The sequence below is a fragment of the Musca domestica genome, unplaced genomic scaffold, assembly GCF_030504385.1.
Source record: "Musca domestica strain aabys unplaced genomic scaffold, Musca_domestica.polishedcontigs.V.1.1 49, whole genome shotgun sequence".
NCBI classification, from domain to species: domain Eukaryota; kingdom Metazoa; phylum Arthropoda; class Insecta; order Diptera; family Muscidae; genus Musca; species Musca domestica.
The window spans coordinates 6391627-6408347 of NW_026712344.1; the positions used below are offsets into that span (position 1 = coordinate 6391627).

The window sequence follows — 16721 nt, forward strand, 5'->3', positions numbered from 1 at the left end:
AACAATAAAATGAAAATATGAAATATTCTCTTATTTCTCCATAGCACATATGTAAGAGTCAACTCTCAAAATACTACGCTCTTCGCTTGCTTTATTCGCCGCATTCGCCGGGCATTGATAAAACAAAAATGAAGCAAGGCGAATATAATTAACGTAGCTCGGCGATATTCGGCATTTATGTTAGCCAGTTTGTCGCATTTTTTTCATTGGCATCATCTTCTCCGGTAGTCAGTTTTGTAGCTCGTCGTATATAAACGTGCGTTAACGGCCACCGCTGAGCCATAAGACGCCTTCAAGTCTAGCTGGCTGTTACAAACGAGAGTAGATATTGAAGTTGTGTCAACAAAAACCAAAAACTATTGTGGATTATATTACAAAATTATTGAAATAATAAAAAACACGCGCGTAATACATTTTTGTGAAAATCGTTATTAAATAAGACCAACCAAAAAATATAACGGTTAACTTGCGTGTGTTTAATTAATATCCACAAATAACAAGAAAATAAAAATAAAAATTCAACAAATTATTTATAAGAAAATAATTGGTGAAATACACAAATAAACAGTGCAAATTTCTTAAATAAATAATTTTGTCTTATAAATAATCATACGTAAAGAAAACCCAAACATTAACAAAAAAAATAAAAATTACTAAGCCAAAAATTGTTTGTAATTATTTTTGAAAAATTAAAAGTAAAAAATAAGTGCCACATAAAATGTTGAAAATGAAAAATATAAATGCAAATTTATTACTGCAACTCTGTGTCCTGGCAATCAGCCTGAATACTGCCTTTGCCTGTCATGGCACTTTGTTGGGTAAGTTGTGATATGGATAATTGATGAAAAAAAAAATAAGAATTAAAAGGCATGGTTGTCGACTGCAACTTTGAAATTCAGTTTTGAAAAAAATAGAAACAAAAAGGAAGTACTTACCAAGAATTTAATTTAAATACTCCATGGCAAGCTGGTTTGCTAAAAAATAAAAAATTAAAAAAATATATAAATAAAATCTGAAAATATTAAAAAGAGAAGAAGAATTTGCAACTACACTATTAAAAAGAGTCCATAGACTAAACGGACAGAATGTTTTAAGTGCCTGAATAAAGAAATTTCTCAGAGCCTTTTCGTTATTTAATTCATTAATATTTAATTAGTAATAGTCCTTAAAAATTGTTGTGAAAAATTATTTATAATACAATAACAGGGAAAATACCTGATAATTGATAAAATTTACCAAAAGACTACGTACAATATTGATATCGCAAATAATTGTAAAGAGGACTCATAGAAAATTGCCATATCCTTCCTTGGAAGGTCAGAAATTCCCAAAAAAAAAAATTTATTTTTTTATTTTAAATATTTTTTTTTTTAATTCTTTAGAATTCTTATATATACAAAAATGAACTGTGTGATTTTAAAATATTGATATTTACTTAAATAGAATTAACTAAAAATAAATAATTAACACTTCTCTTATTTCATATTTTATAAGAATTATAATAATTTAAAATTTTGACCCTTCGTGGGGGAGATACTTGATAGGATGGTCCGATATTTTCTATTCTTGCATTTAACCTAAGTCTAATACAAATATTGGGATCCGCACAGTTTGAACAAAAATTGGATGATCCTTTCTTGTTCTATTAGGTAAATTGTTTTGACGTAAACGTAAAAGTAGACCGATATGGCCCATCTCTGAACTCAGCCACCTAAAAAACTGATTTAGAGAGTTTGTAAAAAAAGTAAAGAAAAAGGTATGAAAATATCCCCGATTTGACGCTCCAACAATTGGGGTTCAACATCTAAAATTACCGACACTTCTGTCTTTAAATATATCTCCAAAATTTCAAAACATGAAAATATACAACAGGCAATTTTTATACCCTTAACCATAGTATGGAGGGTAAATTAAGTTTGTCATTCCGTTTAAAACACCTCGAAATATACATTTCAGACCCCACAAAGTATATATATTTTTAATCAGCATAAAATTCTATGTTGGTTCAGCGATGTCCGTCCGTCTGTGGAAATCACTCTAGCTTCCGAGGACCATGTAGGTTCACGTTTTGTTATAGCCCCCCATATAACGGCACCTCCCGATATTCCCCCATGATTTTAGCTTGTTTCAAATTTGGTATTTGGAGTTCGTAATGGATACTACAGCCTATGACTGAAAATTGTCTGAGCAGGTCCACGTCTTCTTATAGCCCCCATATAACGGTACCACCCGATATTGGGTACTTTGATGATTTTTGTGACATTATTCATCGGAATACTACAGCCTATGACTGACTGGATACTACAGCCTATGACTGAAAATTCTCTGTGAAGGTCCACGTCTTCGTATAGCTTCCATATAACGGCACCTCCTGATGTTCGGTATTTTGATTAGTTCGTAATGGATGCTACAGCATATGACAGAAAATTGTATGCACAGGTCCACGTCTTCGTATAGCCCCCATATAATGATATCTCTCTATATTCGGTATTTTAAAGAATTTAGCTACATTATTTACCGATTTTTTCGCATTTGAGTATTGTAATAGCTTATGACAAAAGTTGCCTATGCAGGTCCACGTCGTCGTATAGACCCTAATATAACGGCTATATTTGTTTTTTTAAGATTTTAACAAAATTTTTTAATGAATTCTATTTTTTGAAAATTGCCAAATTCGTTCCAAATGGTGGAGGATACTCAAAGTTCGGCCCGACCGAACTTACATGAGCCCTTTCTCTCCCTGTGGATCAATGTTTTGGAATGAAAGAAAAGTTAACGTTAAAATTTAATTTTCAAAAAAATAGTGAATCCGCTTAGTAGAAAATATGATCGGAATTATTCGACAGATACCATCATGTATATTTATATATTCAGTATCATGGCCATGGAGGACATATGGGTGGATTTATGCCCAAGGTTTCAAGGCATTCCCTTTAGAACCACGATTGCCCATCTGGGAACTCTCGAAAGAAGTATTCGAAGATCATGTAGAAAGTCAAGACAGCCTCTCTTGTTTACTTCAAAATTTAGATTTTAAATGTCCAATTTCCTGATGTCCAAAACTGATAATTTACAGCACATACAATTAAAAAAAAAACAATTTTGAATTTTGAAATGTTTCCGATTGGGCTGCATGGTAATATCAAAGTGCGCATGCTAAAATTATGTAAATAATATTTTCGGACCGCAAATAAATTATAAAAACCCTTTTAGTTTTCTGATGGAGATAACTTCCTTTAAGGAGGAGATATTATTTATTTATTATTTGTTAAATAAAAATATAACTAAATTTTTTCAAAATTTATTGCACGATATAAAAAATTAACATACAAATTGTTGAAATTACAAAAAAATTTGCAAATATTTAAAAATACACCATAAATTAATGGCATTGTTTAAATCCATAAATCAAACAAAACGTTTTGTGCAAATATTTGGAGTGTTGTTTTTTTTCTTTTTGGAATTCTTAATTGCTCACTTACTTATCAACATAAATTATTACAATCTTTGGCTGGCAATCAGGAACGGAAATAAAACAGTTAATTTGCACATAAAGAAAAAAATTTGTTACAAATAAAATCATCATTTGCCAAAATACGAAATACAATTAAATGTTAATAAACTTTTAATGAAAGAAATTATAATATAAAAAAATAAATACATTAATCAAAATAAGGCAATTTATGATTTACTTCCTTTTCCCAGACTCAAACATCACACATCAAGACCATCAACTTTGCCTTAAACGCTATCAATCATCAGCGAACGAATACTTTTTTCTATTTGTTTACAGTATTCAGTTTTCATTTCGAGGAAAAATCATAAAAATCAAATGAATACAACAACAAAATATTCTAGTCATTATCAAGCTCATCAGCGGCAGCTTCATTGCAAAACTGTCGATAAATATTTATTCGCAACAAAATCCAAACAAAATGCTAACGCACTTTGAAATAATATTCAAATTTGTTTTTTTTTTGATTTTTGTGTTCAAAAAAATATCTTTTTTTTTTGATTTTGCAAATTTGTAATCAATATGAGATAGTCTATAAATATTTGAGTAGACAAAAAAGTTTTAAGAAAGATTTTTTTCAGGACTTACAATTTATTTTTTAGTTACTGAAATTGTTTTCATGGGAAAATCGAGGAGCTGTTCCAAAATTAGAATGAAAGAAAATATCAGTCACTCAATTACTGATTGATTTTTTTCTATAAGTAGATTTTGACTGAGTAGTATTTGACTGAATAGAGGATTGATTTTTTCTAAAAAAAATCCTCAATTGCTAAGGATAGTTTTTTGAGGATTGAGGAATCCTCAGTTATTGAGGATTTAGTTTTTCTTTAGAAAAAAATTCTCAGTTATTGTGAATTTCTTTTCTATAGAAACCAATCCTCAGTTATTAAAATCCAATTCTTTCCAAAAAAATCCATGAAATAAAGAATTATTTATTAAAAAGAAAATCCCATGGAATTGAGAAAGATTTTTCTACTGGCTAGATAGAGAGAGAGAGAGCTGGGATCTCCCTTAGCATTTTGGCATCAGTAATTACTTTACTAACCTCTAATTTTAACATGGACATGTAAGTACAAGTAAGTTCTCACTAAACTTGCTTCAGGTGATCGACACTTTGGTATTTTTTAGTGCCAACCTTGCTTTCCAAAATACTCCAGACACAATAGTCCACCGGATTGGTATCTGGAGATTTTGGTGGCTATTGTTCGCTGGAAATGAAGCAAGGAACCTAATTTTGTAACCAATTTTGGGTGGCACGGGCTGAGTGCGATGGTACTGAGTCCTATTGGAATGTCCAAGGTCTGCGGCCAAAATGTTTGCGTGCCCAAGACTTTAATACACCCTTCAGAATATTTTCGCGATAATATTCTGATGCCATGGTCGATTAATACGAGCGGGAAGAGACCATCGATGCTATGGCAGAATATTTTTTGAGATAACATTCGGCATTTATTCTGATGCCATGGTCGATTAATACGAGCCTGAAGAGACCATCGATGCTATGGCGGCCCACACCATCACCATGGCCGGCGCTTGAGTTCTGGTGGTCAACCGAAGGTGCACATTTTCAGCTGACCTCTTTGGCAAGTAAACACAATCATTTTGTTTGTTTACAAACTGCTAAACAACGAATGTTTTCTCATCGGAGAAAGCGATAGTTCACCACTTTCGACCAAGCGAAGCAACTCTTTAGCTCTTTTGAGTCTATTTTCTTTCCGTTGCGGTGTAAGTTCTTGCACTTTTTGGAATATCAATGGCTTTAGCTCGAACTCATTTTTCAATATTTGCCGAATGGAATATTGCTCACGAGCCATTTTTCGGCCACTGCGACGCGGGTTTCGATCAAGTAGCTTCTTTACTTTTCGAACCATTTCTGTTGATGTTGCTGTTTTCTTCCGTCCACCGCTACGCTTCCAGTACCACGTTAACTAGAGATGGTACGAGACACAAAAGATTTATACACATTTAAATGCTGGAGTTTTCTAACCATAGCTACTTGTGGTTTTCCAGCCAAATATAAAGAAATCACAGTATCACGCTTGAATTTCATCAAGAATAACTTTTTTTCTGGAAAATTCTCACCAAAATGCTTTTGTACGCTTGGAAAAAATATAGTCGGCTGTCACTGGAATAATTTTAACAGCTGTCGGACGAGTGGTTTAGAGCTGACAGCAGTCTGAAGTTGGTTGCAGTGTTTGCTTTTCATCTCACTCTGAATACTCTGGGAATTTTTTGCCATAGTTGTTTTTGTCACTGAAGAATTTTTCACAATAGAAACATAATCGTACGAGGCTAAAGTTTTTGGGTAGAATTATGTGGACGTGATATTTGACTGAATATTTATAGAAGTATTTCTTCAGGATCTACGGTTTTTTTTGTGGACAAAATAAGTCCTTGGAGTTTTCATCCAGAGACTGTGCAAGAAACTATTTCTGATGTTCTAAGGATTTATTTTTGTGTTCTTGTTTTGGAAAACTAATCTGTGGAATTCCCACATACAATAAAATAATTCCACAAGTTTGACATAATTTTTTTTGGATATACTCGAAGTAAGATTCCTACTTGAATAAATTACAAATTCCATAGCAAAACAAAAAAAAAACAAATAAAAGTTGTCTCCCAAAACATTAGTATTTTTGAAACGTGCTTTCATCATCATCGTCTTCTTCTAAGCGTTTCGAAACCCTACTACACAAAAAAAAATTGATGGTTTATTTCGAATGGCAATTTGGCAAGCGAAAAATAGGGTGTGTCCAATATACATTATAAATAAAAAATTTATATGACAATAAGATGTCAGTTTGACAGGTGACACATATATATGTATGTGATTGAATTTGCATTGTATAAGTAAGCAAGCAAGTTTAGAAAATAGCCTTATGAAATGCTCAACAATTTAGAGAGCTTTTGAAAATTAAAACAAAAAAAAACGGAAAAAAACCTATCAATAACATCAATGGAGAATATTAAATATATTTTGTTTTGTTGTCACATCCATATTCGTAATCATAATGCATGATATTCAATTCTATTTCAAAATTGTTGTCATATGGAAATAAATGAAAACACTATAGAGAGAGAAGAAAAAAACAAAAGTCATACTTCAGCCAGCCAGACAGCAACTGTAATTTTCAAGTGCTTTTAGCCATTGTCCGGTATTGTAATGAGTCAATAATATCGAACGACTAAAGATGCTATTGCCCCACCATTATTAGCCAGACAAGTTGACTGCCTATCTCAATGGCCGGTAGGCTGCCAGCCTACTTGTATGCCTGCCAGGCACTCTCAGTGCGAGTAAGTAATAATTCGTTTGTTTATTGAACTACACCATTGAGATGTTAAAGTCATTTATACAAAGCAATTTTTTTACATTAACGGTTTGTTTTTTGCCGCAGTTGTGTCGAAACCAAAAACAAAAAAAAAAAGCGGCTACAACAAATGAAATTTTCAAACCAAAAAAAAAACCAGTAAGGAAAGCTCAAAAGTCGGGCGGGGCCGACTATATGATACCCTACACCACTATGCATATTTAGTAGAGCTCTCGTAAAAAGATTTATACAGGGCATTTCAGAGCTCTATGAGATATTTGATACAAAATCAAAATCTATCTAATTCTATCGTGCATTTTACGAACTATAGCTATCTCTGAACCGGGTTTCTCCAAATTTTACGTATTAGCTTCTAGACTGGTGATTTGGGCTGATATTGACCATTTAGTGCACATTTAACCCGAAATCGGATGAAGATATATATGAGAGCTATATCCAAATCTGAACCGATTTCGATAAAATTTAAAACAGCTATTCCTGTGCTCCATCTAATACTTGGTACCAAATATCACGGTTGTGGAGTGAATATTACGAATGTGTGGGACTAAAACTCTAAATCGGATGAAACATGTATATGGTTGCTATATCTATATCTGAACCGATTTTCACTAAATTTGATATACTTGCTTCTAGGCTGAATTTGGTCCGATGTACTAAAATTCAGTCCATTTGGACTTATATTGGCCATTTGGTGCACAATTAACCCGAAATCGGATGAAGATATATATGGGAGCTATATCCAAATCTGAACCGATTTCGATAAAATTACAAACAGCTATTTCTGGGCTGTATCTTATATCTGGTACCAAATATCATTCTTGTGGAGTGCATATTATGAATGTGAGAGGCTTAAACACCAAATCGGATGAAAGATATATATGGGAGCTATAGCTATATCTGAACCGATTTTCTCCAAATTTAATATACTTGCTTCTAGGCCGAACTCGGTTGGGTGTGCCAAAATTCAGGTAATTTGGACTGATAGTGGACATTTGGTGCACATTTAACCCGAAATCGGATGAATATATATATGGGAGCTATAGCTGTTTCTGAACCGATTTTCTCCAAATTTGTTGTATTTGCTTTAAGGCTAATCTCGGTCACATGTGCCAAAATTCGGGCCATTTGGGCTGATATTGGCCATTTGGTGGTCAATTAACCCAAAATCGGATGAAGATATATATGGGAGCTATATCCAAATCTGAACCGATTTCGATAAAATTTAAAACAGCTATTTCTGTGCTCCATCTAATACCTGGTACCAAATATCACGGTTGTGGAGAGCATAGTAGGACTGTGAGGGACTTAAAGATCAAATCGGATGAAAGATATATATGGGAGCTATAGCTATATCTGAACCGATTTTCTCCAAATTTGATATACTTGCTTCTAGGCCGAACTCGGTTGGGTGTGCCAAAATTCAGGCAATTTGGACTGATAGTGGACATTTGGTGCTCATTTAACCCGAAATCGGATGAAGATATATATGGGAGCTATATCTAAATTTGATCCGATTCTCACCAATTTCAATAGGGTTCGTCCTTGGGCCAAAAAAATATTGTTTGGAAAATTTCATCTCAATCGGATAATAAATGCGACCTGCATTTTGTTCACAAGAATACATGGACAGACGGACGGACGGACGGACGGACGGACGGACGGACGGACGGACGGACGGACGGACGGACGGACGGACGGACAGACGGACGGACATGCATAAATCGACTCAGAAAGTGATTCTATGAAGGTTCTCAAAAGTAACTATGGGTCTATCTCGTCTCCTTCTCCATGTTACAAACAAATGCACAAAGACATAATACCCTTACCACTATGTGGTGTAGGGTATAAAAACACGTTGGCTTAAGGCAACATAATCAGGTTTACAACGAAGCTCTGTAAATGATGACGTCTTAGAGGTGAATTGTATACAACTGCATATGAACACATTATTTTTTGTTTTATTTATTTTTTTTTTTTTGAATGTTGCACGCTGTTCACTTTCATTCAAAAGGCTAAAACAATGAATATTGGTTAAATTGACATGTACAACAAAAGCTCGTATATGAACCGTTCCACAATAAAAAAGCAGAGAAAATCAATTATAAGAATAACAAGTAAAAAAGCTGTAAGTTCGGTCGAGCCGAACTTTGAATAACCTCCATCATTTGGAACAAATTTGGCAATTTAAAACCAGTAAAGAAAGTCCTAAAGTCGGGCGGGGCCGATTTTATGATACCCTACACCACTTTGCTAATTTAGTTGAGCTTTAGTTGAGTTGATTGATTATAATTATAATTTAAAATTCAAAGGACTAAATATGCCGAAGCATTTGTATCTTTTAAATTCCGACTTGTATTGCCCATTTGGTGCAAAATTAATTTGAAATCAGATAAAGATATATATGGGAGCTATATCCAAATCTGAACCGATCTCGATAAAATTTGGCAAAGATATTTCTGAGCTGTATTTGATATATTTCCCTGAATATCGTTGTTACGGAGTGCATATTACGGCTGTGGGTAACAAATATAACAAATCGGATGAACTATATATATGGGAGCTATAGCTATATCTGAACCGATCTTCACCAAATTTGGCATACTAGCTTCTAGACTCAATTCGGTCGTAAGTGCCAAATTCCATCCCATTTGGACAAATATTACACGTTTGGTGGACAATAAAAGGTAAATCGGACGAAGTTATATATGGGAGCTGTATCCAAATCTGAACCGATCTCGATAAAATTTAGCAAAGGTATTTCTGAGCTGTATTTGATATATTTCCCCAAATATTGTTGTTACAGAGTGCATGTTACGGCTGTGGAGGACAAAAATAACAAATCGGATGAACAATATATTTGGGAGCTATAGCTATATCTGAACCGATTTCGATCAAATTTGGCATACTTATTTTCAGGCCTAATTTGGTTGTATGTGCAAAATTCCATAATATTCGGGCTGATATTACACGTTTGGTGCACAATAAAAGGCAAATCGGACGAAGATATATATGGGAGCTATATCTAAATTTTGACCGATTATCTCCAATTTCAATAGGTTTCGTCCTTGGGCCAAACAAATGTTGTTTGAAAAATTTCATCTCAATCAGATAATAAATGCGACCTGCATTTTGTTCACAAGAATACATGGACAGACGGACGGACAGACGGACGGATAGACGGACTGACATGCATAAATCAACTCAAAAAATGATTCTATGCAGATCATCAAAAGGAACTGTGGGTCTATCTCGTTTCCTTTTGCTTGTTACAAAGAAATGCACAAAGACATAATACCCTTACCACCTTGTGGTGTAGGGTATAAATATTTGGCAAAAAAAAAAATAAAATCCGTTAAAAATTCTGTTCAAGTCTTAAAAATAACGAATGTAGCCGTTATATTGGGGCCTATACGACGACGTGGACCTGTCAAAAGACATTACAATATTGAAATGCGGAACTTGAAAAACAATCGGTGAATAATGTAGCTAAAATCAGTAAAATACCGAATATAGGGAATATATGGAGGCTATACCAAAACGTGGACCTGCACAGATAATTTTCTGTATTAGGGTGTAGTAGAACTTAAAATACTAAATTTGTAGAACTTCAAATACTAAATTTTGAAACAATTCCGGTAAATAATGTCGCTAAAATCATTAAAATACCGAATATCGGGTGGTACCGTTATATGGAGGCTATACGAAGACGTGGACCTGCACAGACAGACAGTACCGAATATCGGGAGGTACCATTATATTTGGGCTATACCAAAACGTGGACTTACATAAACAATTTTCAATACCAAAAGTCTCGCAGACATAATATGCATTTGAGTAAAATTTTATCAATCTACTTCATTTCGTTCGGAAGCTAGAGTGATTTCCACACACGGACGGATGTCGATTCAGCGATGTGCTTCCGTCTGTATGTCTGTCCATCTGTATAAATTATTGTAGCTTCCGAACGAAGAAAGTTGATAAAAGTTTATCCCGATGTGTCTTAGGTCTGCAAGACTTTTGTTTTTTAGGTTTTTTGTGTGTTTTTGTCACAATTTCAAAGCGAATTTTCTGAAAATTTCGGAATATGTTTTCCTAGTACGTACGAATCCTTGCATAGAACCGTTAATGTAGGTCTAAGTTTTGGTATAGTCCCCATATGCAGATTTGTGTCACACTTTTCACAAAAAATTTTTAAAATTATAAATTGTAAGTTCGTAATGGGTACTACGACCTACGACAGAAAATTACCTTTAGGTGCACCTCTTCGTATAATAGTTCCTCCCTATATTCGGTTTTTTATGATTTTAGCAGTACTTTTGAAAGTTTTTTCTTTTTTTGGAAATTTGCAAATTTCTTCCAAATTGTGGAGAGTATTCCAAGTTCGGCCCTGCTTTTTCGCTTGTTTTCTATGCAAATACTTTCCTATAAAAAATTCCCTCAGTTACTGAAATCTACTTTTTCCTTTAAAAAAATATTGTTTTATTTTTCTATGGAAAATAATTTCCTCTCTAGACTGTAGACTATTCTTCAAAGTAGACAATGCCGTTTGTCACACAAAATGTTCCACTAAACAATCGCCTAGTTAAAACTTGTAATATTCCAAAATTATATATACTAATCATAAATCAAAATGTCAAGTAGCAAATTGTGCGACCGTATGGCTGTGGGGGTTCCCATTCCCGGATGAAAGCCAAGAATATAAATGATCTCCAAAAATAACGTAATTATAAAAGTGTAACTTTACTAAATTTTGGAGTTTATTTTTAGTAAAACGAAAAACAATTTATGTATGGAATAATGTTGTTTTTTAATAGGAATGACGTCAATGGATCCCTGACCAAGTGGCCTAATGTGTGGCTAATGATTTACGCACATTTTTCACATCAGAGAGAAACAGCTTTGGCGCTAATTAAAATTCGAAAGACAATTCGAGTTATAAAATAATAACATGTGAAAATTAGCTTTGACTTAATTTGCATGGTTTTGGGCAAAAAAAAAAAAAAACAAAATATATAAACGACACACAATATGGGGACATGTGTAATGGAAAACAGTTTATTGGCACGTTTCTAGCTTTTATGACGTCAATAACGTAGAAACGTTTGTACAATTAATATTTTTATGACAAATAAAAAACTTGGAAATATAAAAATTATAGTTATGTGGCCTAAGGTTTGGAAAAAAAGTTTGATGATGTTTTTCACATAATAGTCTACTATCTAAATGATAGATAAAATACTTTTAAAACATGCAGCATTATATTACAAATTTTTTACAATATTTTGATAGGGGCAAAGTTTTTATGCGAAAAAAATCATTAGGGAAAAAGTACTCCATTTCCAGGGAAAAAATCGACAGCTTTATAGTTTTGTTGTAGGAGTTAAGAAATGTTGTTTGCAAGTAACAAAAAGTAGTTTTCAGAAGTTAAGGCATTTTTCCTATAGAAAATATGAGTCCTCAGAACTGAAGAACTTGTAGCAAAAATATCAAAAAATATTTAAAATAGCCGTTTATTTTAAATATTTTTTGTATTTTTGCTACAAGTTCCTCAATTCTGAGAATACATATTTTCTATAGGGAAAATGCCTTAACTTCTGAAAACTACTTTTTGTTACATGCAAACAACATTTCTTAACTCCTACAACAAAACTTCTGTTACGTAGAGCCAATATGCCCTGAATACGAAACTATTGATTACACCAAGAAATTGATAAAAAAATATGAAACTATATGTCGGAAACGAAGCTTATTTTACCAACTAATTGGAAGGTTAAAAGTTCATTTTATCCAAACAAAAGACTTAAAACACGAACTTGGTTTTCAAATTTCTACCTATGACAAATTTTTCGAAAACAACACATTTTCGTGCAGAAGATTCATGTTTTCTATGAATAAATCAAAAATGTCAAAATTGTATGTTATCTCAACAAAAGACTTAAAGCACCAAATTGGGTTTTCAAATTTCTAGTTAACAAGTAAAAAAGCTGTAAGTTCAGCCGGGTCGAACTTTGAATACCCTCTACCATTTGGAACGAATTTAGCAATTTTCAAAAAAAATAAAACCCGTAAAAATTCTGTTAAAATCTTTAAAATACCGTTAAAATCTTAAAATGTATCCGCTATATTAGGGTCTATACGATGACGAGGACCTGCATAGGCAACTTTTCTCATAAGCCATTACAAAAAAAATCATCAAAATACCGAATATCGGGAGGTAACGTCATATGGGGGCTATACGAAGACGTGGACCTGCACACACAATTTTATGTCTTAGACTGTAGAATCTATTACGAACTTCAAATACCAAATTTGAAACAATTCCGGTGAATAATGTCGCCAAAATCATCAAAATACCGAAGATCGGGAGGTGCCGTTATATGGGGGCAATACGAAGACGTGAACCTGCACAGACAATTTTCAGTCTTAGGCTGTAGTATCCACTACGAACTTCAAATATTAAATTTGAAACAATTTCGGTGAATAATGTCACTAAAAATAAGAAAAATACCGAATAAAGGAGGTGCCGTTATATGGGGGCTAAACGAAGGCGTGGACCTGCGCGGAAAATATTCAGTCATAGGCTCTAGTATTCATTTCGAACTTCAAATGCCAAATTTGAAACAATTTTCTGTTGAATAATGTAAATCACAAAAATACCGAAAATATGGAGGTACAGTTATATGAGGGCTATACCAAAACGTGGACCTACATGACCCATTTTCAATACAAAAAGTCCTACAGACATAATATACATCTGAGTAAGATTTTATTAATCTACTTTATTTTGTTTGGAAGCTAGAGTCATTTCTACAGACGGAAAGACGAACGAACATCACTAAATCGACATAGAATTTTATGCTGATCAAGAATATATAAATAAATATACTTTGTGGTATCTAAAATGTATAGTTCGAGATGTTACAAACGGAATAAAAACTTAATATAACTTCCATACTATGGTGGAGGGTATAAAAAATTTGAATCTTCGGTAAGAAAGCACAGAACTCAAATACAAAATATTTTAAGTAAGTTTTCTATGGAGACAATCGAAAATCCATGTTTGTGTCTTAAGTCTTTTGTTTTGATAACACGCAATATTAACTTTCCAATGGGATGGTGAAACAAAACTGGTTTCCTAGGTTCTATATCGGGACTATTTTTGACAGTACATGCTTTTGTTGTCTATATCTTTTAAAGCCCAGAAATACCCATTAACTTTTAATTCTAATCAAACGAATTCTTTTTTTACTGTTCTAGCTACTTGTTTATTCTGATAGGCATGTTTGTTTACTTCTATCATAAACACGCTTATTGTAAACTTTCTTTCCAGTTAACGATGACATTTCTATGCCAACATGGATTTATAAAAATAGCCAAAATTTCTTTTTTCTCTCCTTACCTGATGCAATACCCAGCGTGGAAACAAAATACTATAAACTCAAATTTTATTAGTTCAATTTATTGTTTGTTTCAGTTTTTTTTTTCCTCTCATATGTCCAAATATTCAAAATGTCAATTAACCAATAAAAGATATACCGCCTTAATTAATATTCCCGATATGTACAAGTTTTGAATAAAATTCAATTTGAATATTCAATAGCTGCCTAGCCTTATGGATGGCTTGCGACCATGTCAACCGACTTTTATGCAATCTCCAAAAAAAAAAACTGTGCATATTTGCAAAAACAAAAAAAAACGAAAACAAGTTTATGGCCCAAAACGTGTCTATCCATGTTTATGGCCAATTTCTAATTTAATGCATTTCTATAAAGTTAGCCTTACAAGCTTCCTTGCTTCACGTTGTGTTCAAAACATTTTTATATTTGAAAATATCAGTTTATATGTTTGTAGTAGTTAATATGTCTGTAACCAGATTCAGTTTTCATCGGTTCAATCCAAAATCGTAAAAGTTATTCTTTTGTGAATTTGTGGCTAATGTGCCAAATGTCTGCTGTTCGAAGTGTGAAATTTTAATTTGTCTTGTGGCCTTAACATTGATTTCAATCAATTTCTGATTGAGGTACAGTTTTGAGTAGCAGCAAATATACAAAGTACGCGAAAAAATACTAAATATGCAACAAACAATAATTTTTGGCACAGATCACGTCGATAACACCGATAATCCCGCACAGAAAAGTCATCGATAACAACTTCTCAGCATGTAAAGTTTTCGATAAAAACTTCTCAGCATGTACAATGTTTCGACAACAACTTTTCCGCACAGAAAAGTTGTCGATAACAACATTTCCGCATAGAAAAGTTGTCGATAACAACATTTCCGCATAGAGCATTTGCCGATAACAACTTTTCCACATAGAACATTTGTCGATAACAACTTTTCCACACAGAACATTTGTCGATAACAACTTTTCCGCATAAAGCATATGTCGATAACAAATTTTCCGCATAGAATATTTGTCGATAACAACATTTCCGCATAGAGCATTTGCCGATAACAACTTTTCCACATAGAACATTTGTCGATAACAACTTTTCCACACAGAACATTTGTCGATAACAACTTTTCCGCATAAAGCATATGTCGATAACAAATTTTCCGCACAGAATATTTGTCGATAACAAATTTTCCGCATAGAAAATTGTCGATAACAAGTTTTCCGCATAGAAAAGTTGTCGACAACGAGTTATCCATATAGAAAAGTTGTCAACGAGAAGTTTTCCGCATAGAAAAGATATCGATAACAAGTTTTCCACAATAAAAAGTTGTTATCGACAACAATAAAAAGTAGTCGATAACAACAAATTCACAATGAAAAGTAGTCGATAATAACTTTTCCGCATAGAAATCTTGTCAATAAAAACTTTTCCACATAGAAAAGTTGTCGATAACAACTTTTCCACATAGAACATTTGTCGATAACAACTTTTCTACACAGAACATTTGTCGACAACAACTTTTCCGCATAAAGCATATGTCGATAACAACTTTTCCGCATAGAAAAGTTGTCGATAACAACTTTTCCGCATAGAATATTTGTCGATAACAAATTTTCGGCATAGAATATTTGTCGATAACAAATTTTCCGCAAAAAAAAGGTGTCGATAACAAGTTTTCCGCATAGAAAAGTTGTCGACAAGAAGTTTCCCGCATAGAAAAGTTGTCAACGACAAGTTTTCCGCATAGAAAAGTTATCGATAACAAGTTTTCCACAATAAAAAGTTGTTATCGACAACAATAAAAAGTAGTCGATTACAACATTTCCACAATGAAAAGTAGTCGATAACAACTTTTCCGCATATAAAAGTTTTCGGAATCAATTTCTTCGCATAGAAATTTGCCGAAAACAACATTTCCGCATAGAACAGTTTTCGATAATGTAAAATTGTCGAAAAAAACATAGAAATATATCGATAGCAGCCCTTCGCATAAAAAGTTTTCTCAAGTTTCTGCTTAAAAAACGTCTCTGAGGATATAGCCAATTTGCAAATGATCTGCGGAGATAAAAGAAGTGTGATGAGGCGGGTAATTAAATTAATAAGTTTTATGACACATTAAAACAGTGATTGTCATTCATGGGAATTTCTAAACACATGCTCCGACGCGCACACTCCCCATTGATAAACAAAGTAATGATAGGTTTTGCTGCTTAAGTCTTTTGTTTGTTTACTGATGCTGCCTCTTTAATAGTTTTTCTATTTTGTTGCTATTATTGTTGTTGTTTTTCTCTTCATAACTCTTATTGAGTGTCAAGCCTGTCAATACAGCATAGCCCATCAACCGCCAATTTGAATGACAGACATTTTGTCAAAACATAATGTTAACCACAATGAGAGTTTTTTCTTGTCATAGCCTTTGCTTTTGCGGTTTATCGGTTGTCTTCGATCTGTGGTGTTTACGGTTTTTTTTTTTTTTTGTT

At 33.2% G+C, this 16721-nt stretch overlaps 1 protein-coding gene across 2 annotated transcripts in view; it reads left to right on the forward strand.

The window, feature by feature from the left end:
• Positions 1–223: 223 nt before the first annotated feature.
• LOC101891371 (venom allergen 5) overlaps positions 224–16721 on the forward strand; it is a 30409-nt gene continuing 13911 nt past the window's right edge. Inside the window, exon 1 of one of the 2 annotated variants that reach the window (XM_020038891.2) lies at positions 224–818. In XM_020038891.2, coding sequence (XP_019894450.1) covers positions 719–818 — 100 coding nt within the window. In that variant the 5' untranslated portion in view covers positions 224–718. The remainder of the gene's footprint in view (positions 819–16721) is intronic. The other variant, XM_005189360.4, reaches the window with a different exon arrangement.